The sequence below is a fragment of the Lepisosteus oculatus genome, chromosome 1 (genome assembly GCF_040954835.1).
Source record: "Lepisosteus oculatus isolate fLepOcu1 chromosome 1, fLepOcu1.hap2, whole genome shotgun sequence".
Taxonomy (NCBI): domain Eukaryota; kingdom Metazoa; phylum Chordata; class Actinopteri; order Semionotiformes; family Lepisosteidae; genus Lepisosteus; species Lepisosteus oculatus.
The window spans coordinates 58,627,524-58,646,263 of NC_090696.1; the positions used below are offsets into that span (position 1 = coordinate 58,627,524).

Consider the following 18,740-nt stretch of genomic DNA (forward strand, 5'->3'; position numbering starts at 1 on the left):
GTGCTGATCATGGAGAGAGGTACAGAGCAGGTGAGAGAATATAGCTGCAGCTAGTTATTCAGGCGTTAGACAGAAAGGAAACTTTACCTGTTTACATACAGGGAGAGAAATGAAATGAAGCAGTTAAAAAGTTTTAAAATCCAATAATTAAAATAATTAAATACCGAACATAGCTTACATTTACAGAATACACTATAATATTTACACTACAGTAAATAAATTAAATACTGGAGAAAGAGAATTATCTTTTATATACTGTACAATTCATTGCCGTGCACTGTACTTTTCAGTAATTCAGCATAAAATGAAATACACAGTTCATAATAAAATTAGTTGGGGGCTCCCCTGCCATGATTGCAATGTTACTCAGACTTTTTAGTGAAAATGCGCCTGATGATACACAGAGGATGTCACAAGAGTGCAAAAACAAAGTGAAACTGATCGTAATATGGAGTCATGGTTGACTGCATTATGTGTACTCTGTGCTTATAAACCTTTAAAGGGATTTGCCACTTGACTTGCTCTTTACCCATCTAACGTAAACTTTCTGCAACTGGAAAATCGGATTATTATGGGATCCATGGGGGGTTTGTCAAATTTAGGTAAATCTGGGTTTTTGTGACCCAGGGAAAAGGTGTAAATGAAAATGCAGTAGGAGTTCATTATTGAATCCTTGAGGTCGTTGTTCTACTCTCCTTGCAGGAAGGAGCTGCAGGAGCTTCAGAACCTCTATAAACAGAGTACCGAGCATGCGGCCCAGCAAGCAGAGATCATCCAGCAGCTCGAGGGCCTCAATCTGGACACGCAGAAGGTGCTGCGCAACCAGGAAGATGCGCACACCACCGAAACTATATCCTGCCAAAGGGTAATTGTTCCTGAAATTCTGTTTTTGCATTTCAGAGGCAGATTAGAATAGCTGCTTGCTCCTTTGTCAGCACCATCTCAAGTCTTCGAAGTAGGCTTCCCATGTCTTTATTTCCGTGTGATTTTAGCATCTAGTGTACTGTAAATCTCCTTGGAAAGAAAAAACTGCAGATACTGTATGTGCGTTTTACCTGCTTGGCCATTTCTCAGGTTTGTGAGTAAATCTGTTTTGGTTCTTGCAGCTGTACAATGATCTGAGCATGCGGTATGAAGCCTTAAAAACCAGCGAGATGCAGCTGCGTCAAAGCCACATTGCCTTGACAGCACAGTTGCACCAAAAGGAGCAACATATCAGCCATTTACAAGCCAGGTTGCAGCAAGCTTTGGTCACGGCTCATCATCAGGCAAAGCAGACAAATGCCAAGCATCTGGAGGTAATGTTTCTGAACTAAGCAACACGTGTATTTTTCATTACGGCCACACACCGCTTATAGAATGCAAAATCGCACATTGGTTCAATAGCTCATGAGATTCTTAGTGACCAGGTTTAACAGGTAAGAATTTGTACTTTCTCAGAGTTTTGCCCCAATATTCAAGGTAGCAGATGTCCTTCTGTGTTGATTTTTTCTGGTTTTGTTGAATTGATAGACTGCGGAGGACAGTTTTGGACCTAAAGGGGCATGACAGAGTCAGAGATTTGCTGAATACGGTTAGAAGATCATGCTCTTTAACACTGAATGTTACTGTTAAAGGAACACTTTGGAATGTTCCAGTCATCTAGAGGTAAAACCATGTGGTGTCAAAGGTACTCTTGATGATTATAAAATTATAACATTTTACAATGTATGCATTATAATAGTTGTAATTTCCCACACTATGTTATACTGAGTCACAAAATAATTCTCTAGTACAGTACATAAGTACATACAGTATGTGGGTTTGGGGTTATCCAGAACCTTTTTATTGAAATACGTTCTTGCTGCACCCTTCAGAAATGTGACTGGAATGAAGGGAGCTAGGAATGAGGGAGAAGAACATTTTTGATCAGATAAACCTCAGAGTCTATACAGTATGAAACCAGAAGCTCCTGTCCCTGCTGTGTGCACGTGATTCCAATCTGGTGCTGTCTCATTCACCTGCTCATTCAGTGGCTAATGGTCTGTTTCAAAGGAGGATAAACTAAACCAGAAGTGCTCTTATTTTGCAGAATTTTATTTTCTAGAAATAGTAATTATTTGATCATAGAGATGAAGAAATAGCAGCAAGTTTTTTAAAAACTTTCAGAGTAATTTTTGTTATTGAGTCTTTCACAGAAGAGTTTCAAGTAACTGAGTTGTAAATTTGGTTGTGTTATATTAAATGGACTAGACCATTTTTATTAGGAATATCAAAGGCAGAACACTTGAGTGCAAAACAGAAGCTGCAGTTATTCTAAAATTGATTTGTATTTTAGTTTTTGCTTGGATCCATTCTATTGGTGCTGTTCATTTTTAGTATTTGTATTGTTGAAAGGAAATGTAGAATTTGATACATTTTTTCATTTTGCTGATAAATTAGTACAGCAGTCAAATTCCTATTTAGTTGTGGTCTTAAATTGCTCATTTAAGCAATTGATTTTTCCTATGCTCAAACTGTATAGAAATACTCAGTTTTGAATACAAAACTGTAATATTTATTTGAATAAGCCAGAATCCCATCAATTTATATATTTATAGCTTAATTGTATTCATTTGGATAGGCTGTTGGTGTTACCAAAAAGAGTTATTAAAAATGCAAAACGTCTTGTTAAGACAACATCATGTTTGTATGCATTTCCTTAGTGCCAACTTCTGCTTGCCCCTTTTGTAGTAGTCCCAGATAATCTAGAATTACTGTAATCATTCAATTATTTAAGGGTAAGCTTCCTTCATGATATCTCTTGTCAAAAATCAAAAAGAATAAGAGGTCCTGCTATATGCATCTATACAAAATAAATAATAACTGAAACACTTTTTGTTCTATGTTATTATAATGCACTACAGCCGTTTCCCTTTTCTCTTGCGAGAGTGGTTGAATATGTTTGCAGGATGTATCTGAAACTGTAACAGACTTTAAAGAGTACCAGGTGGATAGATGCTTGAGAAGCAAGAGAATAAATCTGAACATGTAAGTAGTTTTTTCATTTCTATCCCAATTATAGCTCTGTAGGATTCAATAAAAATTCACTTCAGGTAATAAAGTGGTAAAAAAAATGTATGCCAGTTATATGGAGAGATAAATTCAGCTTTTCAGTATGAAAGAGGCTTACATGTGTAATTGGTAGGGAGAAATAAACTTTACAGAAGTTATGTGAATTCTCTTTGTACTGCATCTTCAAATAAAGCCTGTTTGCAACTGAAACCCATATTCCCTGAAACCCAATGGTAAAAGTGCCAGAACCTAAGAAACAGACGTATTTTAGAGAACCATTGACAGAATGTCAGTCATAAATGCGGGGCAATTATGTATTTATTAATTTTCCACACTATGTAACACTGAGTCACAAAATAATTATGTACTGTAGTACATGGAACTACTTGATATGTAAAAAAGTCTTAATCTGTTTTGAATAATGTGATGTGTGTCATTCTGTACTTCTTAAATGCAAGCATTCAGAATCGCAGCCTTTATCAAGTTTAAATGCAGGAGGGACTTTAACAAATGTCCAGAATAAAAAAAACACAATAACTGCAAACTCAACATGGTCCTAAACTGAGTATTTTATTTAAAGAGAAAAAAACAATTTAACTATAAGAGCAATTAAATTATAAGGTGTTTGTCAGATCAAGTGTAAAAAACAGAATAAGTGCCCTGTAAAAAAGTTCATATTTGATTGACACAAAGCATCCTACTGTATAAAGTTAAAGAGAAAACTAATTCTACAGATAACCCTTATTAAATTGTAATTATAAAACAGAAAATAACAGCATAAGTATTCACCCTCTTTTCTATGACATTCCAGAATGGTCTCTGGTGCAATCAATTGTGTTTAGAAGAAATTAGTTGTAGTACACATGTGTATGGTTAAGGTGTTTCACATGAGTTCAGGTTAAATACACCTTTCACAGGGAGGTTCCAAAGTTGATAACTACAGCAACCAACAAAAACTACATCAGGAAGACAAAAGAACATTCAAAGAAAATCTGGGATAGAGTTCTTGAAAAACACAAATCAGGGGAAGGGTATAAGCAAATTGTAGAAAAACGCATGTGAAACACATTAAATATTCCCTTGACAAATATCTCATATCAGCATAATCAATCCATTGAAAACAGGGCACTAGAAAGTTGACATTATGAACTTTCAACAAAATAATTACATACAGTAGCAGTGTTGTAATCACAGATATTTACTTTGGGTATTTCCAATAGGTATACAGTAGATTGTCTGTACGTCTTTCAGAGGTTATTAACTTGGGGATAAAATGTAATCCTTGTTTCTTTAAGTATAATATCCATTGTAATTGTAAGTTGCCACAAGGCATGGGGATGCTGAAGGATGGATCTTCTCCTTGAGAATCATTTGTATCTGAATGACTGCAGCTGTAGGAAGCATGTAAGCTGATGAGCTACAGCTGTGGGCGGACTTATAAGTGCAGACTGGATCTTACCCTGTGAGCAGAGCTGACAAATCAGGCTGTCAGTTCTGAACTTGCTTCCCAAGAAAGCATGGAGTGCAGCGTGTAGTTTAGCCAGCACCTTTGGGGCTAGGCAGAAGACCTGGCTGAGCCGGAGAGACTGAGGTGCAGACTTATGTGTGTTTTTGTAGGCTTAGTTTATGCAGAGGTGTGGCCGTGAGAGTGACCTTGAACTTGAAGTTTATTGCCATATGTAACTGGTACATGTACTGGTACAATGGAATTCTTACTTACAGAAAGTCTCTCGATTGTTCAAACAAGTGTAAAAACACAAAGTGCAGACAGTGCATCAAGACAATATACAAACAAACAGTAGACAATGTACAAGTAAACAGTTTAAATGTAAACAATGCAGATGTGTAAACAATGACTGGAGATGTGCAATAAATAAATCATAATGAGGTAGAAGGTGTAGGTGTGGTCCGAGGGGCATGGCTAAATGTGTTCGCCAATCTCACTGCCTGTGGATAGAAGCTATTGAAGAATCTAGTGGTCAGTGTCCATATGCTCTTGTATCTCTTGCCTGAGGGCAGTGGGGTGAAAAGCTCATGCCCGGGGTGTTGACTGTCCTCTGTGATGGCCAGAATTCTACCACGGCAGCCGTCCACATAGAGCTGTTTAATCTTGGTGAGACCACAGCCGATGATCTTCTGGGCCATATTGACCATTCTTTGCAGTTCCTTTCTTTCTCATGACCTGCCTGAAGCACAGAGAGAAAGCGGGACTCTGTTGCTCTATGTGTGACAGCGGTTCTTAAGACATTATCAGTCTGATGTCAATGTACAGGTCTCACGGTGTGCTTATGCAGCTGGCGATTGGTGGCTCTAGTAGCTGTTGGCATTTGTGTAGTTGTCTTATATTGTAACTGAGCTGGTCGGTGTTGTGTGAGAGCATAAGGCTGGCGTCTGCGTGTGTGATTGTTGTGAAACAGGAAACCAGCAAGAGAAACAGAGAGGAAGACCTCCCCCTAGAAGGAGAGTGACTAAGATCAAGCGACCCGGAGGGGATTCGTCTGCGAAAAGTTAATAACAGGCTGTTCTGGAGGCATGCCAAAGGAACAGTGCTATTGAGCTGCAGGGCTGCTGACCTGTCTGTTGTGCCTGATAGAAAGGAAGTTTGTTAGTGAGTTAAAGTAATTCTGTATGGGCGAGCTAAAGTAACATGTTTGAGTAAAAGTATTAGTGAGTAGTGAGTGAAATCCAGAGAGCAGGGGTGTGGCCAGGAAGACCCTCACTCAACACGGGAAGTCCAGAGTGATGGAATGATCTGACTAGCAGCTGGCCTCCGGCAATGTGTGAGAACCAGAGAGAAGTGGTGTGGTGTAGAGGCCCTGATCCTGCACCTCAAGTGCAGGATATTGAAAGGGCAGTGTCTAGCTGCTGGCTTCTGGTGGTAGGCATGTAGTGGAGACACCATGAGGATCAAAAGCAGTGGTAACTTGGCATGAGTGAGCCACACTGACAGCTGTAATGGACCAGGGTCTAAGGATAAGCCATCGGGGGATATTGCGAATGAAGGGCTCAGAGTACCTCAGTGACTTTAAAGCTGATGGAGAAAATGATCTGGAGGTTTTTTAGAGACAACCCTACTCTTGGAGGAGAGAGGGGAAAAAACAAGCAAAAAGTGTCCCCAATGACCAGTGACGGGCTTGTCAGTCACTGTAGGCACAACATGTGACCATGTGGTTATACTTTTCTATTGCTGTTTTCAATTGCAAATTAATTGTCACGCTACTTTATAAAATACTCTGTGCAACCATTTTCTGTTTCATTTTGGAAGAACATTTTCAGCTTGTGAATCCTAATTCCTTGCTATAAAATGCCTTATTTGTGCTGTTTTTCCAAACTTGTACAGAATTGTTTTTTTTATCTTTCACAATTCAGTCAAATGAAATGAGTACTTACTGTGCATTTACAAGCCCATTAGGATGACTAAGTCTTAAAATATAAAAACAACCCCAATTTGTTCACCGTAGTGTCTTATTCACTAATGCTAAAATCTCTTTAAATCTTTACATAAAGCAGTAGACATCTTTGCCATACTGTTGGTCAGGATATTTTCATACTAACCCAATAATAGAAGCAGTAGGAATTATGTAAGTATTGGCCAAGAAAGCAAATATATGCGTAAGCCACCCAAGTAAAATTTTAGAACATTTCCCAGTTCCATTATCTCACTTTAAAGTGCATTTTCTTTCAGACGAAGGTGCATCTGGTCAAGTGCCGATCAGGCCTGCTGCAGTACAGTTTCATATGTTCTACTCGGTGAATGCCGACAGGTCCAAGTCGAAGTATCCTCACCAGTGGTCTCCTATTCCATGAATGTACAAATGCCAAGAACTGAAACAGGGAAAAGTGTTTGCATTGTGATAACTTTTGAAAACAAACTGTTTTCATTTGCAAGCATCCCCTGATGTGAAGGGAGTATGCCATAGAGAGCTTTTATGAGACGCTTCTTAAAAGTTGAATGTAATTGAAAAGATTAAAAAAGTTTACACCATAGCCTGCGGAAAAAAAAAAATCAAATAATAAAAATAAATATTGCAAGTGTTTGCCACCAGCTATGTTTAGCTGGTGCTTGCAAAAAATCTTTCCTGTTGCTCACAATTTAATGTAGTATACACAAGTTTAATTACTCATTTTAATTACTCATTTTTCTTTTTCAGCGAGCTCCCAAAAACAGGTTTTAAACGGAACTGCTTATACAGTCATTAAAATTATGCCAAGTGCCTGATGAGCTCTGATTCCAGACACTTTTTCACTGGCTTGCGTACTTCATGTGTGGGTGTTCCACCACTATACTGAGCACTCATGAAATGTATATTCATTTTATTTTCTTGGTTATTGATAAACTAATAGTTTTTTTCAGTAATTTTCACCTGCGTTGTGTTTGATTCTATGATAGGTATGTTGCGCCTGGGCTGGGAGTGATTTGCATCTAGATGTTGCCCTGGGCAACCGGTACATTCGCATGGGCTCGGACAGGCCTCCTTCCGACCCTGTGCCATCAATTTTTCAATGAGGCGGACCCTCCCAATCTCAATCAGGCAATTGAGCAGCTTATTTAAGGCTTTTTCACCACTTAATAACAGTGCTGTGGCCCTGGGTTTAGTTCCAGACATAGGGTATTATCCGCATGGAGTTTGTATGTTTTCCCCATGTTCGCTCGGGTTTCCTCCCACAGTCCGAAAGATTCATTGGCTTCTGGAAAAACTGGCCGTGGTGTGGGCGTGTGTGTGTCTGTCTGTCTGCAGCCCTGCATTGGATAAAGAGGTTAGAAAATTGATAGATGGATGTGATTCTTAATTCACTGCCATCATTTAAAAACAAATTTAGAACCCACAATTCATAAACAGGTTGGTGTATCGATGCTTTTTCTGTGCATTTTGTATGAGGTGACAGCTGTAAAGTAAAGAAGTGCAAAATTTCTGTAGTTATAACTCTGAAGCAATGACAAAGTCACAAGCCATCTGTGACTAGGATTCTCCAACTGGGGTACGGGGGGTAGGGTTGGCATTAGATGGCTCTCTTGGTCCTGGTGAAAATAGCAACCCCTGCTACTTTTTGTGCGCTTGCAATGACATTAATGAGCCTCTAATTAGTCGTCTAACTGTACAGGAAGGCAGTGTGGAGATTGCAGTGTGTGGCTGAACGAATGGCTCTAATGGGTGGATGAGTTGGCCTGTCTTGCCTGCCCCTCGGTTTCCCCACGCCGTACAGGAGTCTTTGCCCTGAGATGAAACATAAAACAATTAGCGATTCCACATTGGTTCAGCATAAAAACAAAACCAAAAAGGATAAAAAAAGACCACAAAAGCCATTGCAATAGAGTGTGACTGCTGAGATCACAGTGCCTTCTTCTGCTTAAACACAGAACACTTCAAACTGTTAATGATTTAATTAGACTTTAATCAAATTCAACAGTGCAACTTTCCCCACAGTTAGTTCTGAACCCCTATAGCTGCATTGCAGGCCTGTGTGCTGTTGTGTGCCGAGCTCTCTGATGGAAGTGGATTCAGTGCAAGACCTTCCCAGCATGAGAAGGCAAATCACATATTTTGGGGGCTGTAATCATTGTATATTTGATACACAAACCGGTACAGTTCATTAATATTAAATTGTGTTTATAGAACATATGTAGTGAGTGCCTAACTGCTTTGTTTCTTAACTTTTTTACCTGCAGACATCAAAGTTAACAGATCAGGCGTCCCAAGGAGTAATGCAGTCATCGGGGCTTTCTGTTCCTTATTTATAATTGCACCGGCAGGGGTGTGTATTCCAGTGTAATCTGAAATTCTGTTGCAACTTTTTCCTGAACACCTGTTAAATTCTAATGCACAGGTTGTTAGAGAGATTTATTTTAATTTTAAATGTTTGGAAGTACTGTTGGAAATGATCAAAGTACTCATCGCTGGGGAGACCCAGTAACTCGGCTCTCATTTAAATAAATGAGAGAGATGGCTTTGAACATTGTTCCGCGAAGGGAGAAAACTAGCAATGTGTGTTTTGTTTCCATGTTGTGGATCAACATTTTTCTCTTTTGGTTTCTGAATGGAAAAAGGATTTTATTTTTTACAGTATTGTTTCTTGGTACTGAGTCCTTTTTTACTTACAATGAACTGTAAATAATTTTATCATAGTAATGCATTTAATCTGAATAGTAATTTATTCTACTCTTTTAAATGAGCAGATCTGTATTTTGTATATGTTTACATGATTATTTTCAATTGTCTTTTCTTCATTTTATTAAGCAAGTCACTGCAGATTGTTAATGGTACAGATGTGGACTTTAACATTAGTTAAAATACTGACTTTGTTCCCCTTGATGTTGGTGTTATATTATTTTTTTCTCTGTACGGAAATGTACATTGGAAATTATTTTGTTTTTACTAGCAAATGACAGATTGTTTTGGAGGCATTCAAAATACTTAACAGTATTGTTAGACCTTATAAAAGAGTGCTTTATCTTTGAGTAACATTATATTTTTAGTAACAGAACAGAGAAATCTGCATTTTGTTGAAATTGTTCTTTAGACAACAGGAAAGGGACTAAATTATTAGTAATGTAATGAAAAAAATAGTATTTGGATGCATTTAGATTTGTAAAGAACCTATTTTAAAGTATAATTCCTGAAGTGACATGTATTTATACAAAATCTTGGGTACTGTTTTATTTTGCATAACATAAATTATGCATTTGCATATTAAATTCACTCACCTTGTAACTTTCAGTCAACATTAAAACACAAATGTTAAAGCTGATGGAATTACAGAGCAGAGACGATACTTAATTGAAAAAGGAGCAATTACTTTATTTTATTGCCTACACATTTCTGTCAGAAGAAGTGGATTGTGCCAAGGTTTGGCAACTTAGTTGTAGTAGACATTTTACCATATAAGAGTTACTAGTTGTCAAATTTCATTCGCTTCACATTGTTGACATTCCTTTAATGAAAACATTTAATTTTAAACCCTAATTGAAAGTAATATGGCATTATTTTAATGTGCAATTAATATGCAATTGCATATGAATTTGATGTTAATTTATGCCATATTAAATAAGGCGGTGCCAAACCTTGTTACGATTTATTTGTCACTGTGACAAGTCCTTCATGAGCGTTAGAATTTGTGGAACTGAATCCATAGTATAGACCACAGTCCTCAAATCCGGTTTAGTTTGTTTAAGGGCTCATTTCTAATTGCCCCTAATGAGTTGTTTTGGAGCCCCAGATTCCTGTCTCTGATGCCTTGCGGAGGGCAGCCATAAAAGATAGTGCTGAGAATGGCTGCTTGCCTAACCTGCCAAAGGGCATGGCTGCTCTAGACACCATTTTGCCTGCAAACCAGAAGACATGCTACTTTGGCCTGGCACTTGGAACTGATTACCTAACGGCAGATAGTGCCAACCTAACAGCTGCTGTAACAACAATCCCGCATGCCCACCAAGGGCACACATCACTAGTGTAAGCACACAGGTGGACAAGAGCAGGACATTATCCGAAGCGTCAGTATAATGAAATGCAATTAAACTGGTATTTAAAAGCTATGCAGGGACAGCATCCAGATTTAAATACATGACAGTCCTCAGGCTTTCTGTGCTTTTAGTAAACGGTGGGTTTTTAATTGTCTGGGCGGCAGTTCAAACAAAGTTCCAGCTGTTCCTCTCCGGCACAAGACATCAGAGCCATGGAGATAAATCTCAGTGTTCCTTCGTGCAGAGGGTAAAGAACTGACGGCTACATATTGCTTTGGGTTTGCGGCAGGAGATTTGGGAAAACGTGAAATCGTTGTGATTATGAGAAAATTACTTGAGTCATCAAAGTTGTTCACCAATGAATACATTGAAAATCATGAAAAAATCATGATTTATTTACTTACATTTGAGATATTTCTGAACCTGAAAAACGCTTTTAAAAATACCATATGGAAACGTCATGGTGTGTTTTCAAAGTGTAGGTTACGTAGAGTATTGTATTCTGTAAGAAATCACCATACTAGTTTTGCAGTCTGTGCAACAATGGTGTTTTCATTCATGTCCTTATAGAGCCAATCTCAAATTTCTTATACAACTTTGCCCACCAATCAGAGGTATTCATTCAGCCATAAAGTTATATAATAGCACATGCAAAGGATTATTGATAGCTGATTTCTCTTTAGCGGTTGCAAATTTTGTTGCAGATTGATTTGAGCATTAAAATGTACAGGTGGGTAGCTGCGTCAGCATGCGTAGGCTGCAAAGGAACAAGTAATAGGTTTATTCCATGCTGAAAAGAGAAGAAAGAAAATACAACGTTTCGACTGTGGAGCCTTCTTTGGGTGGAGCCTTCTTACACCTGAAGAACGCTCCAGAGCCGAAACATTGTGATTTCTTTCTTCTCTTTTCGGCATGGAATAAACCTATTACTTGTTCCTTAACATGTACAGTATAACCAGAAATGTACTTAATTGTAGGAATTTGTATATGAGCTTTTTTCACATATCTGAAATGATCAAAATGATTGGTACTGTAGATAGATGCTTTATTGATCCCGTGAGGGAAATTGCAGGATTTGCTTTAGTTTAGCAGCAATATTTAATAATATCAAATGCAAGTTCATATTTCTCTTATTAGCTGTAGGAAATTGTCCTCAATGATTATGTTAACAATGATACAATTCCACTATAAAAATATTCCTTTAAGATGAAAGTAGAATATTACATTTACTAGTAAAAAACGTTGGAATAGCTGGTTTGCACTGTTAGCAGGTACAAATGTTTGTCGTTTCCAAGTATTTTGTGTCGCTTTATACATACCTGCAGACTGTAGTAAAATAGTACATTTTAGGTACAGGCACAGTGATATCTGTCTGAATTCCAGCTTGGCTGTGCTGTGAACAAGTGAACCTATCCACTGACTGGATAATTGTCAACAAAGCCTTAATTATGGGTTCAGGCATTATTGTTAATTCATTTGACTGCTGTTTTTGTGCAAAGCAACTTACACTTTTATGCAGTGGGGGGTATTTAACTGTCAAAATCTACAAGAAGAACCTTTCTCAAAAATGTTGTTCCTTTCTATTTTATTAAGTACATACGTATTTAGCCCCCTGCTGTCAGTACTTGGTAGAAGCACCTTTAGCAGCAATTAATGCTGTCAGTATTATTGCATAGGTTGTAACATTTTCTCCATTCTTCCTGGCAAAATTGCTTAAGTTCTGAGAACTTCATTAGATGAGCTGTTGTCAAGACCTTGACTGGGCCATTCAAGGTCATTTAATGTCTTCTACTACTTCTGTGTGGCTTCAGCCTAATTCTTTGCATCCAGCTGAAATTTGAATATTTGATCAATTTTCAGATTCTTGGGTGACTTGGGCTGGACTTCCTCTAGGACTCTCTTGTACTATGTACCCTACATTGTTTCTTAATTCTGACAAGCTTTCTGGTCCCTACTGATGAGAAGATTCCCCATAAAATGTTGCTAGCACCACCATATTTAACAGTTGGAATATTGAGTGCTTTGCTGGGCTCTTGCCAGGCTTTGTATATAGACCAAAAGTTCAATTTTTGTCTCATCTAACCAGAAAATTGTCTGGCAAAAATGTTGCGGTATTTTTCATAAAAAATGTATCATGTCTTTTTCAGCACGGATTCTTTCTTGCCAATCATCTCAGACAGTAGACTTTGAAAATCTTTCCAAATGTGGTTTCCTACTCACCTGGTTGTTCAATTTGTAGCAGTGGTCTGATCCAGGTGGTGTCTGATGATGTACATTCCACTTCGTAATGATGGACTGAGGTACTCAAAGTTGGATGTAACCATCTCCTAAACTCTCTACTGCCGTGCCTCTTTACTTCTTTATCCCTGATTTGTTTTGAAAGCTCCTTAGTCTTCATGGTCGATTTGTCGTATCACTGCGAGCTGTGGCTTGAAATTCAATATGTATCTGTGGGATCTTACAAGGACAGATGCATTTACTCTGAGGTCAAGTCAAATTGCTGTTCTTAGAGACAGAGAGTATTAGACTAATTTAACAACCTTTGAAATTCTTCTTTTGCACCTGAATTGATTTAGCAATAGCAATGGAATTGAATTAGGAATTCTAATTTTCTTTAAAAATGTTATTTACATACTGTCAGCATTTTTTAGTTTTTATCAGTGTGGAGTAGATTCAAGTGTGTAGATTCCAAATATGAAGTCCTGCTTGAAAGTGCTATACTTGCAGGCAAAATATTGGAGCTTTGCAGGGGATGAATATACATTGCAAAACCCGGTGTATAATGTATTACATTCTTGTATTGTTCTTTAAAATTTAGCATAATATGAATCTGACATTAATTGTCAGACTTTGCATTTCCTTTTTTGTATTGCTTATGCAAAAGGGTTTTTTTGTCCCGGAAAGAATATAGCTTAACCTTTTTTTGCCTTCAGACAAAAAGACTAATGTTTGATTTGAACGACATAGTGACCAATATAAAACACATGGTAAGGATCCATCATCTAAAAACATTGTTGGATTCAAACCTAAATGAGAAAATTGATACTTAGGCGTCTGCAGTCCCTTAACCTCAATCCCATTGAAATGATTTAGGATGGGCTTGACAGGAAAGAGGAATGATTATGATGGAAGGGTTAACAATAGCGATTAGTTACTAAACGTGCATGAAATAATGTGGCTGTAATAGCTAATGGGAACATTTTTAGGAAAAAGGTTTCAGAAAAATAGCAAAATAACAGCAGGACATTTAGTCAGGATTTTTCATGGCATTCTATACCTTCTAGTGTCAACTATTGTCTAATGTCTATTGTCTCAGTGCTTCAAATGAGCATATTGAGTAGAAGACTCCAAACTTCCAAACCAGATTATAAATATTTAAGCCATTTTAATTTTTGCTGAAGTAAAAAAGAAATGACAGAATTTTCTTGGAAGCTGTTAACCAAACTAGAAATGTTGTTCTTCCAACGGTGCTCCTACAGTTTGGAATCTGTCAGTACAACTTTATTATCTTTAAAACATAACCTTGACCTAATCCATCTTGCTTGTTATGTACAGGCAGGGTCATGTTTAGAGTAGTGGTTTGTGTTTCCTTTGATCGTCTATGTCTTCGAACACTCATAAAAACTGTGAAATATTAAAATACACAGGGTTGTTGGACGTGCCTGGACATTTGTGTGGAAACAATTGTTAAGAATAAAGGTTAATCTAGAATCTTTTTTGAAAATAAGCTAATGCCAACGGCCAGAACAAATAACATATACCATATACCATATACCGATGGTTCATAAAATGTGTTTTGCAGAATTTTCACTAGAGTAGCTAAAAACGTGCCCCCTATCAAACAACAACACAAAACATAAATAGTAATTCTGTATCTTAATTTGAACAAAAATTGCAAATATTCTACAATAATATTTAAGCACTGGGCATGAATTAACAATCAACACAGTGAATCACTTACTGGAAAGATTTAGAAGCCAAACAAAATGGAGCATGGAAGCCCAATCTGACTACGCAGGGACATTGACGTCTTGAAATGGGACTCGGTTAAACCAGGCAACTCAGAAAATAAGTTCATAAAATCTTGGAAGTAGATTCAGTATAGACACAATTAGAATTTGTATGATCCTGTAGAGTTTAAGACTTTTTTGCTTCATGTTTGATAAAGAAGGGCAGAGCACATGGTGTATGATGACAAATCTTTATTTACCAGCCTAGATAGTGTGACTTTTGGGAGCATCCGGATAATGTATGGAATGTACATTGTGTGCTGGTTTTAAAATTTATTCATACCAATTATATAATGTTTCCTAACATTTATGGTAAAACAATAGGTCATTTGTGGCTATACTGTATCTTATGTATAAAAGGGACTCAGATAGTCTGTGCTTCAGAGCTGAGTAAATGAAGGTATGTCGGTATCTCTCAACTCAGCTCTTCAGGGTCATTCGTAATGAACTTATTTCAAAACTACACGTAACTACGCCATGACGTCTCACATTCCAGCCGTCTGTACTACAGTAGTATTGTAGCATCTACAACCAAAGAACACCCAACAGTGTTGAGATATCCTATCTGTAACAAAACCTGGCATCCCATCCAGGTTTATCCTGCCTTGCGTCTGTTGCTTGCTGGGATAAGCTCCAGTTCCCCTGCAGCCCTGAACTGGATAAAATGGTTAAAAAATGGATAGATGGAATATTAATATGGGGGACAGAAATGTTAGAAACCGGAAATGTGTTGGTGCTTTACTAAAAATCTCCGTATAATCAACAGCATAATCTCTCTCAATGTACTTTTGTCCACATTTACAAGAATACAGTAGCTTCTTCAGCAAAAAAAATGTATTCACTTTAATGTTTGTACAGTGCATTGCTGAGGAAATCTAGTTATTCTTTTGAACAAATAAGTGACAATCTGTTAACATCTCTTTAATTGTTTATAGAAAATTTCAGTCACCATTTTCAGTTATTTAAGACTATGCAAATAGGTTATTGTGATATGATGGTGGCATGAGTTGAAAAGCAACTTTTAAGGATCCATTTTATCCTTACATATTGTTAACTGGGTTAGTACATATTTCCTTTTAGTTTCAATTCTTGCTTGTGTTAGGAACTGTGAATACGTTGAAAAGGTTCAGCTTTCTGAAATGTAGTTGCTAATATGTTGAAGAGCTGCAGTTTGGCGTGAATTGTCTGGGACCTATTGATTTACAAGAATAATTATATTATTTTCTGTATATACATATAATTACTATATACAGTTGCAAGAAAAAAAAAACACACAAAATTGTATTTCTTCTGGTCAATATTGAACACATCGTTTAAACATTCACAGTCCAGGCTGCAAAAAGTATGTGAACCCTTGTATTTAGTAACTGGTAGAACCTCCTTTAGCAGCAATAACCTCTACCAAATGTTTGCTGTAGCTGCTGATGAGACTTGTGCAACACTTATGAGGAATTTTAGACCATTCCTCCTTACAAAACTATTGGTATTTCTGGGATTCCTTGCGTGAACAGCTCTCTTCAGGTCATGCCACAGCATCTCAATTGGGTTGAGGTCTGGATTCTGACTTGGCCATTCCAGAACACAAATTTTCTTCTGTTTAAGCCATTCTGTTGATGATTTACTCCTGTGTTTTGGGTCATTGTCCTGCTGCATCACCCAACTTCTATTAAGCTTCAGGTGACAGACTGCTACCCTGACATTCTCCTGCAAAATTTCTTGATACAATTTTGAATTCATTGTTCCCTCCATGATAGCAAGCTGTCCAGGCCCTGAAGCAGCAAAGCAGCCCCAAACCATGATGCTCCCTCCACCATGCTTCACGGTTGGGATGAGGTTTTGGTGTTGGTGTGCAGTGCTTTTTTTCCTCCAAACATAGCATTGCACGTTGCTATCAAATAGTTAAACTTTTGTGTCATCTGTCCACAGAACATTGTTCCAGAAGCGTTGTGGAACATCCAGGTGGTCTTTTGCAAACTTGTGACGTTTAATAATGTTTTTTTGGAGAGCAGTGGTTTCCTCCATTTTGTCCATCCATTAACACCATTCTTGTTCAGTGTTTTTCTTACAGTGGACACATGAACAGAGACTTTGGCAAGTTCAAGAGATTCGTGCAGGACATTTGCTGTTGCCCTAGGGTTCTTTTTCACCTACTTCAGCATTGCACGCTGCACATGATCTTTGCATGATCTTGCCATGATCTTTGCAGGACGCCCACAATCTCTGCAATTATGCATCTCTACAATTCTTCTTACAAGGTCCTCTGATATTTCTTTTGATCGGGGCATGTGTCACATGAACAGCTCTTTCTTGAGAAAAGCAGACTCTGTCAGTAACCAATCTTTGTGTGCCTTTTTTATAGGGCAGGGCACCTCCAACCCACACCTCCAATCTCATCTCATTGATATGAACACCTGCCTCCAATTAGCTTTTGGTGAAGTCATTTGCCTAGGTTTACATACTTTTTCCAGCCTAGACTGTGAATGTTTAAATGATGTGTTCAGTACTGACAAGAAGAAGTACAATTTTTTGTGTGTTATTAGTTTAAGCAGATTGTGTTTGTCTATTATTGTGACTTAGTTGAAGATCAGATCACATTTTTATGGGTAATTATTGCAGAAATCCAGGGCTCACAAACTTTTTCAACTGTACTTTCTTATCATTCCTGTGTTCAGCTAGTACTGTATCCTAACCATGAGAAGAACCTTTACTTGGAAGTTAGAATCCTGAAACAGAAGTATAAATGTATAATATAAAAATGTAGTTCTTTATGTCACAATAATCCACATTTTCTTTTGAATATTTTGAGACGTTTTGAGATTGCCCTCTTAAGAAAAGGCATTTTAAATGTTAAAAGTTCCAGCAATTCTGTGCACCATGCACTGGGTTGAAACAGGGATGCAAATGAAATGAACCTTGAGTAAAATTCTACAATATTTTGATATGCAGTATATCACATATGCACTGTAACTTTTTAAAACATTTCTAACATTATATACAGTAAGGTCTCAACATCTGTGAGTTTAACATTAAGAAATTATCTTATTCTCCATTTGTTCCGCCTGATGGGGTCTTAAATGGAAGGTGAGCAGAGTGGGACAAACACAGACTGAAGGTTGTTAAGTGCAACTTTTAAATTAGCCCCCAAACACACAAGGATTGCGATGCGAATCTAGCAAGTGGGTGAGCCTCTTCCTGCTCCCTGCCCAAGTACCTCTGCTCAAGCATCTCAATATGGGCTTATCCTTGTATAGTAATGAGCACCCCTGCAGTTCTGTGTTGGTGGTGGGGGGAATGACAGGCTGGAGACAATTTTACAGGCTCACTGACAGTTTTATGGTCCTTTCATTACAGTGGGGGTGTGCTTGTCACAGAGCATAGATGTTTTACTGTTATTTGTTTTAGTTGATCAATGTTATTTTGGGTGGCACGGTGACACAGTGGTTAGCATTTACTGCCTTGCGGCGCTGAACCCTGGATTCGGTTCTGGACCTGGGGTGCTATCTGTGTGGAGTTTGTATGCCCCCCCTGTAGTTGTGTGGGTTTCCTCCGGGTGCTCCAGTTTCCTCCCACAGTCCAAAGACATACTGGTAGGTTAATGGGCTTCTGGGAATATCGGCCCTGGTGGGAGTGTGTGCGTGTCTGTGTTTGTGGCTGTGTGCCCTGCTATGGACCGGCATCATGTCCAGGGTGTATCCTACCTCTTGCCTACTACTTGCTGAGATAGCCGCCGTCTCCCCTGCGACTCTAAATTGAATGAAGCTGTTAGAAAATGGATGGATGATAATCAACTAAAATCTAATGCATTAGTACTTAAATTATCATAAAATGGAGGGTTACTCACTGTATGTCTTTCAACCATGCATACTATATACTGTAGTAAATTATGTGACTGTATAGAGGTGGCCTTAGTTATAGGCAGATTTAGCTATTTAGAGTGGTTCTGTGCATCGAACCCATAGGAATGTCGAGACTCTTCTGTACTGTGTGTTTTTTTTTTGTTTGTCATTGTCTGTCATTTTTTTTATTTACACTTGGTTTGGAAACATAGCCCACTGTATTTTTCACATCTCAATTCAGATGAACCCTGCGACTGCCAGAGGGAGAATGAGGAAGTGCAAGATGACTGACTCTCTTGCCTTTGAGACATTTGTCTTTTAAAACATCGCAAGGGGGCACTGCCCCGTACCGGAGGTTCAGCTCTGATTAAAAGAGGTTCTTATCTGACCTATGACACCTGC

At 38.1% G+C, this 18,740-nt stretch overlaps 1 protein-coding gene across 1 annotated transcript in view; it reads left to right on the forward strand.

The window, feature by feature from the left end:
* Nucleotides 1-18,740, forward strand: part of cntln (centlein, centrosomal protein) — a 192,238-nt gene that overhangs the window by 33,389 nt on the left and 140,109 nt on the right. The window contains exons 8-9 of the mRNA XM_069190797.1: nucleotides 707-865; nucleotides 1,107-1,298. Of these exons, the coding sequence (XP_069046898.1) occupies nucleotides 707-865; nucleotides 1,107-1,298 (351 nt within the window). The remainder of the gene's footprint in view (nucleotides 1-706; nucleotides 866-1,106; nucleotides 1,299-18,740) is intronic.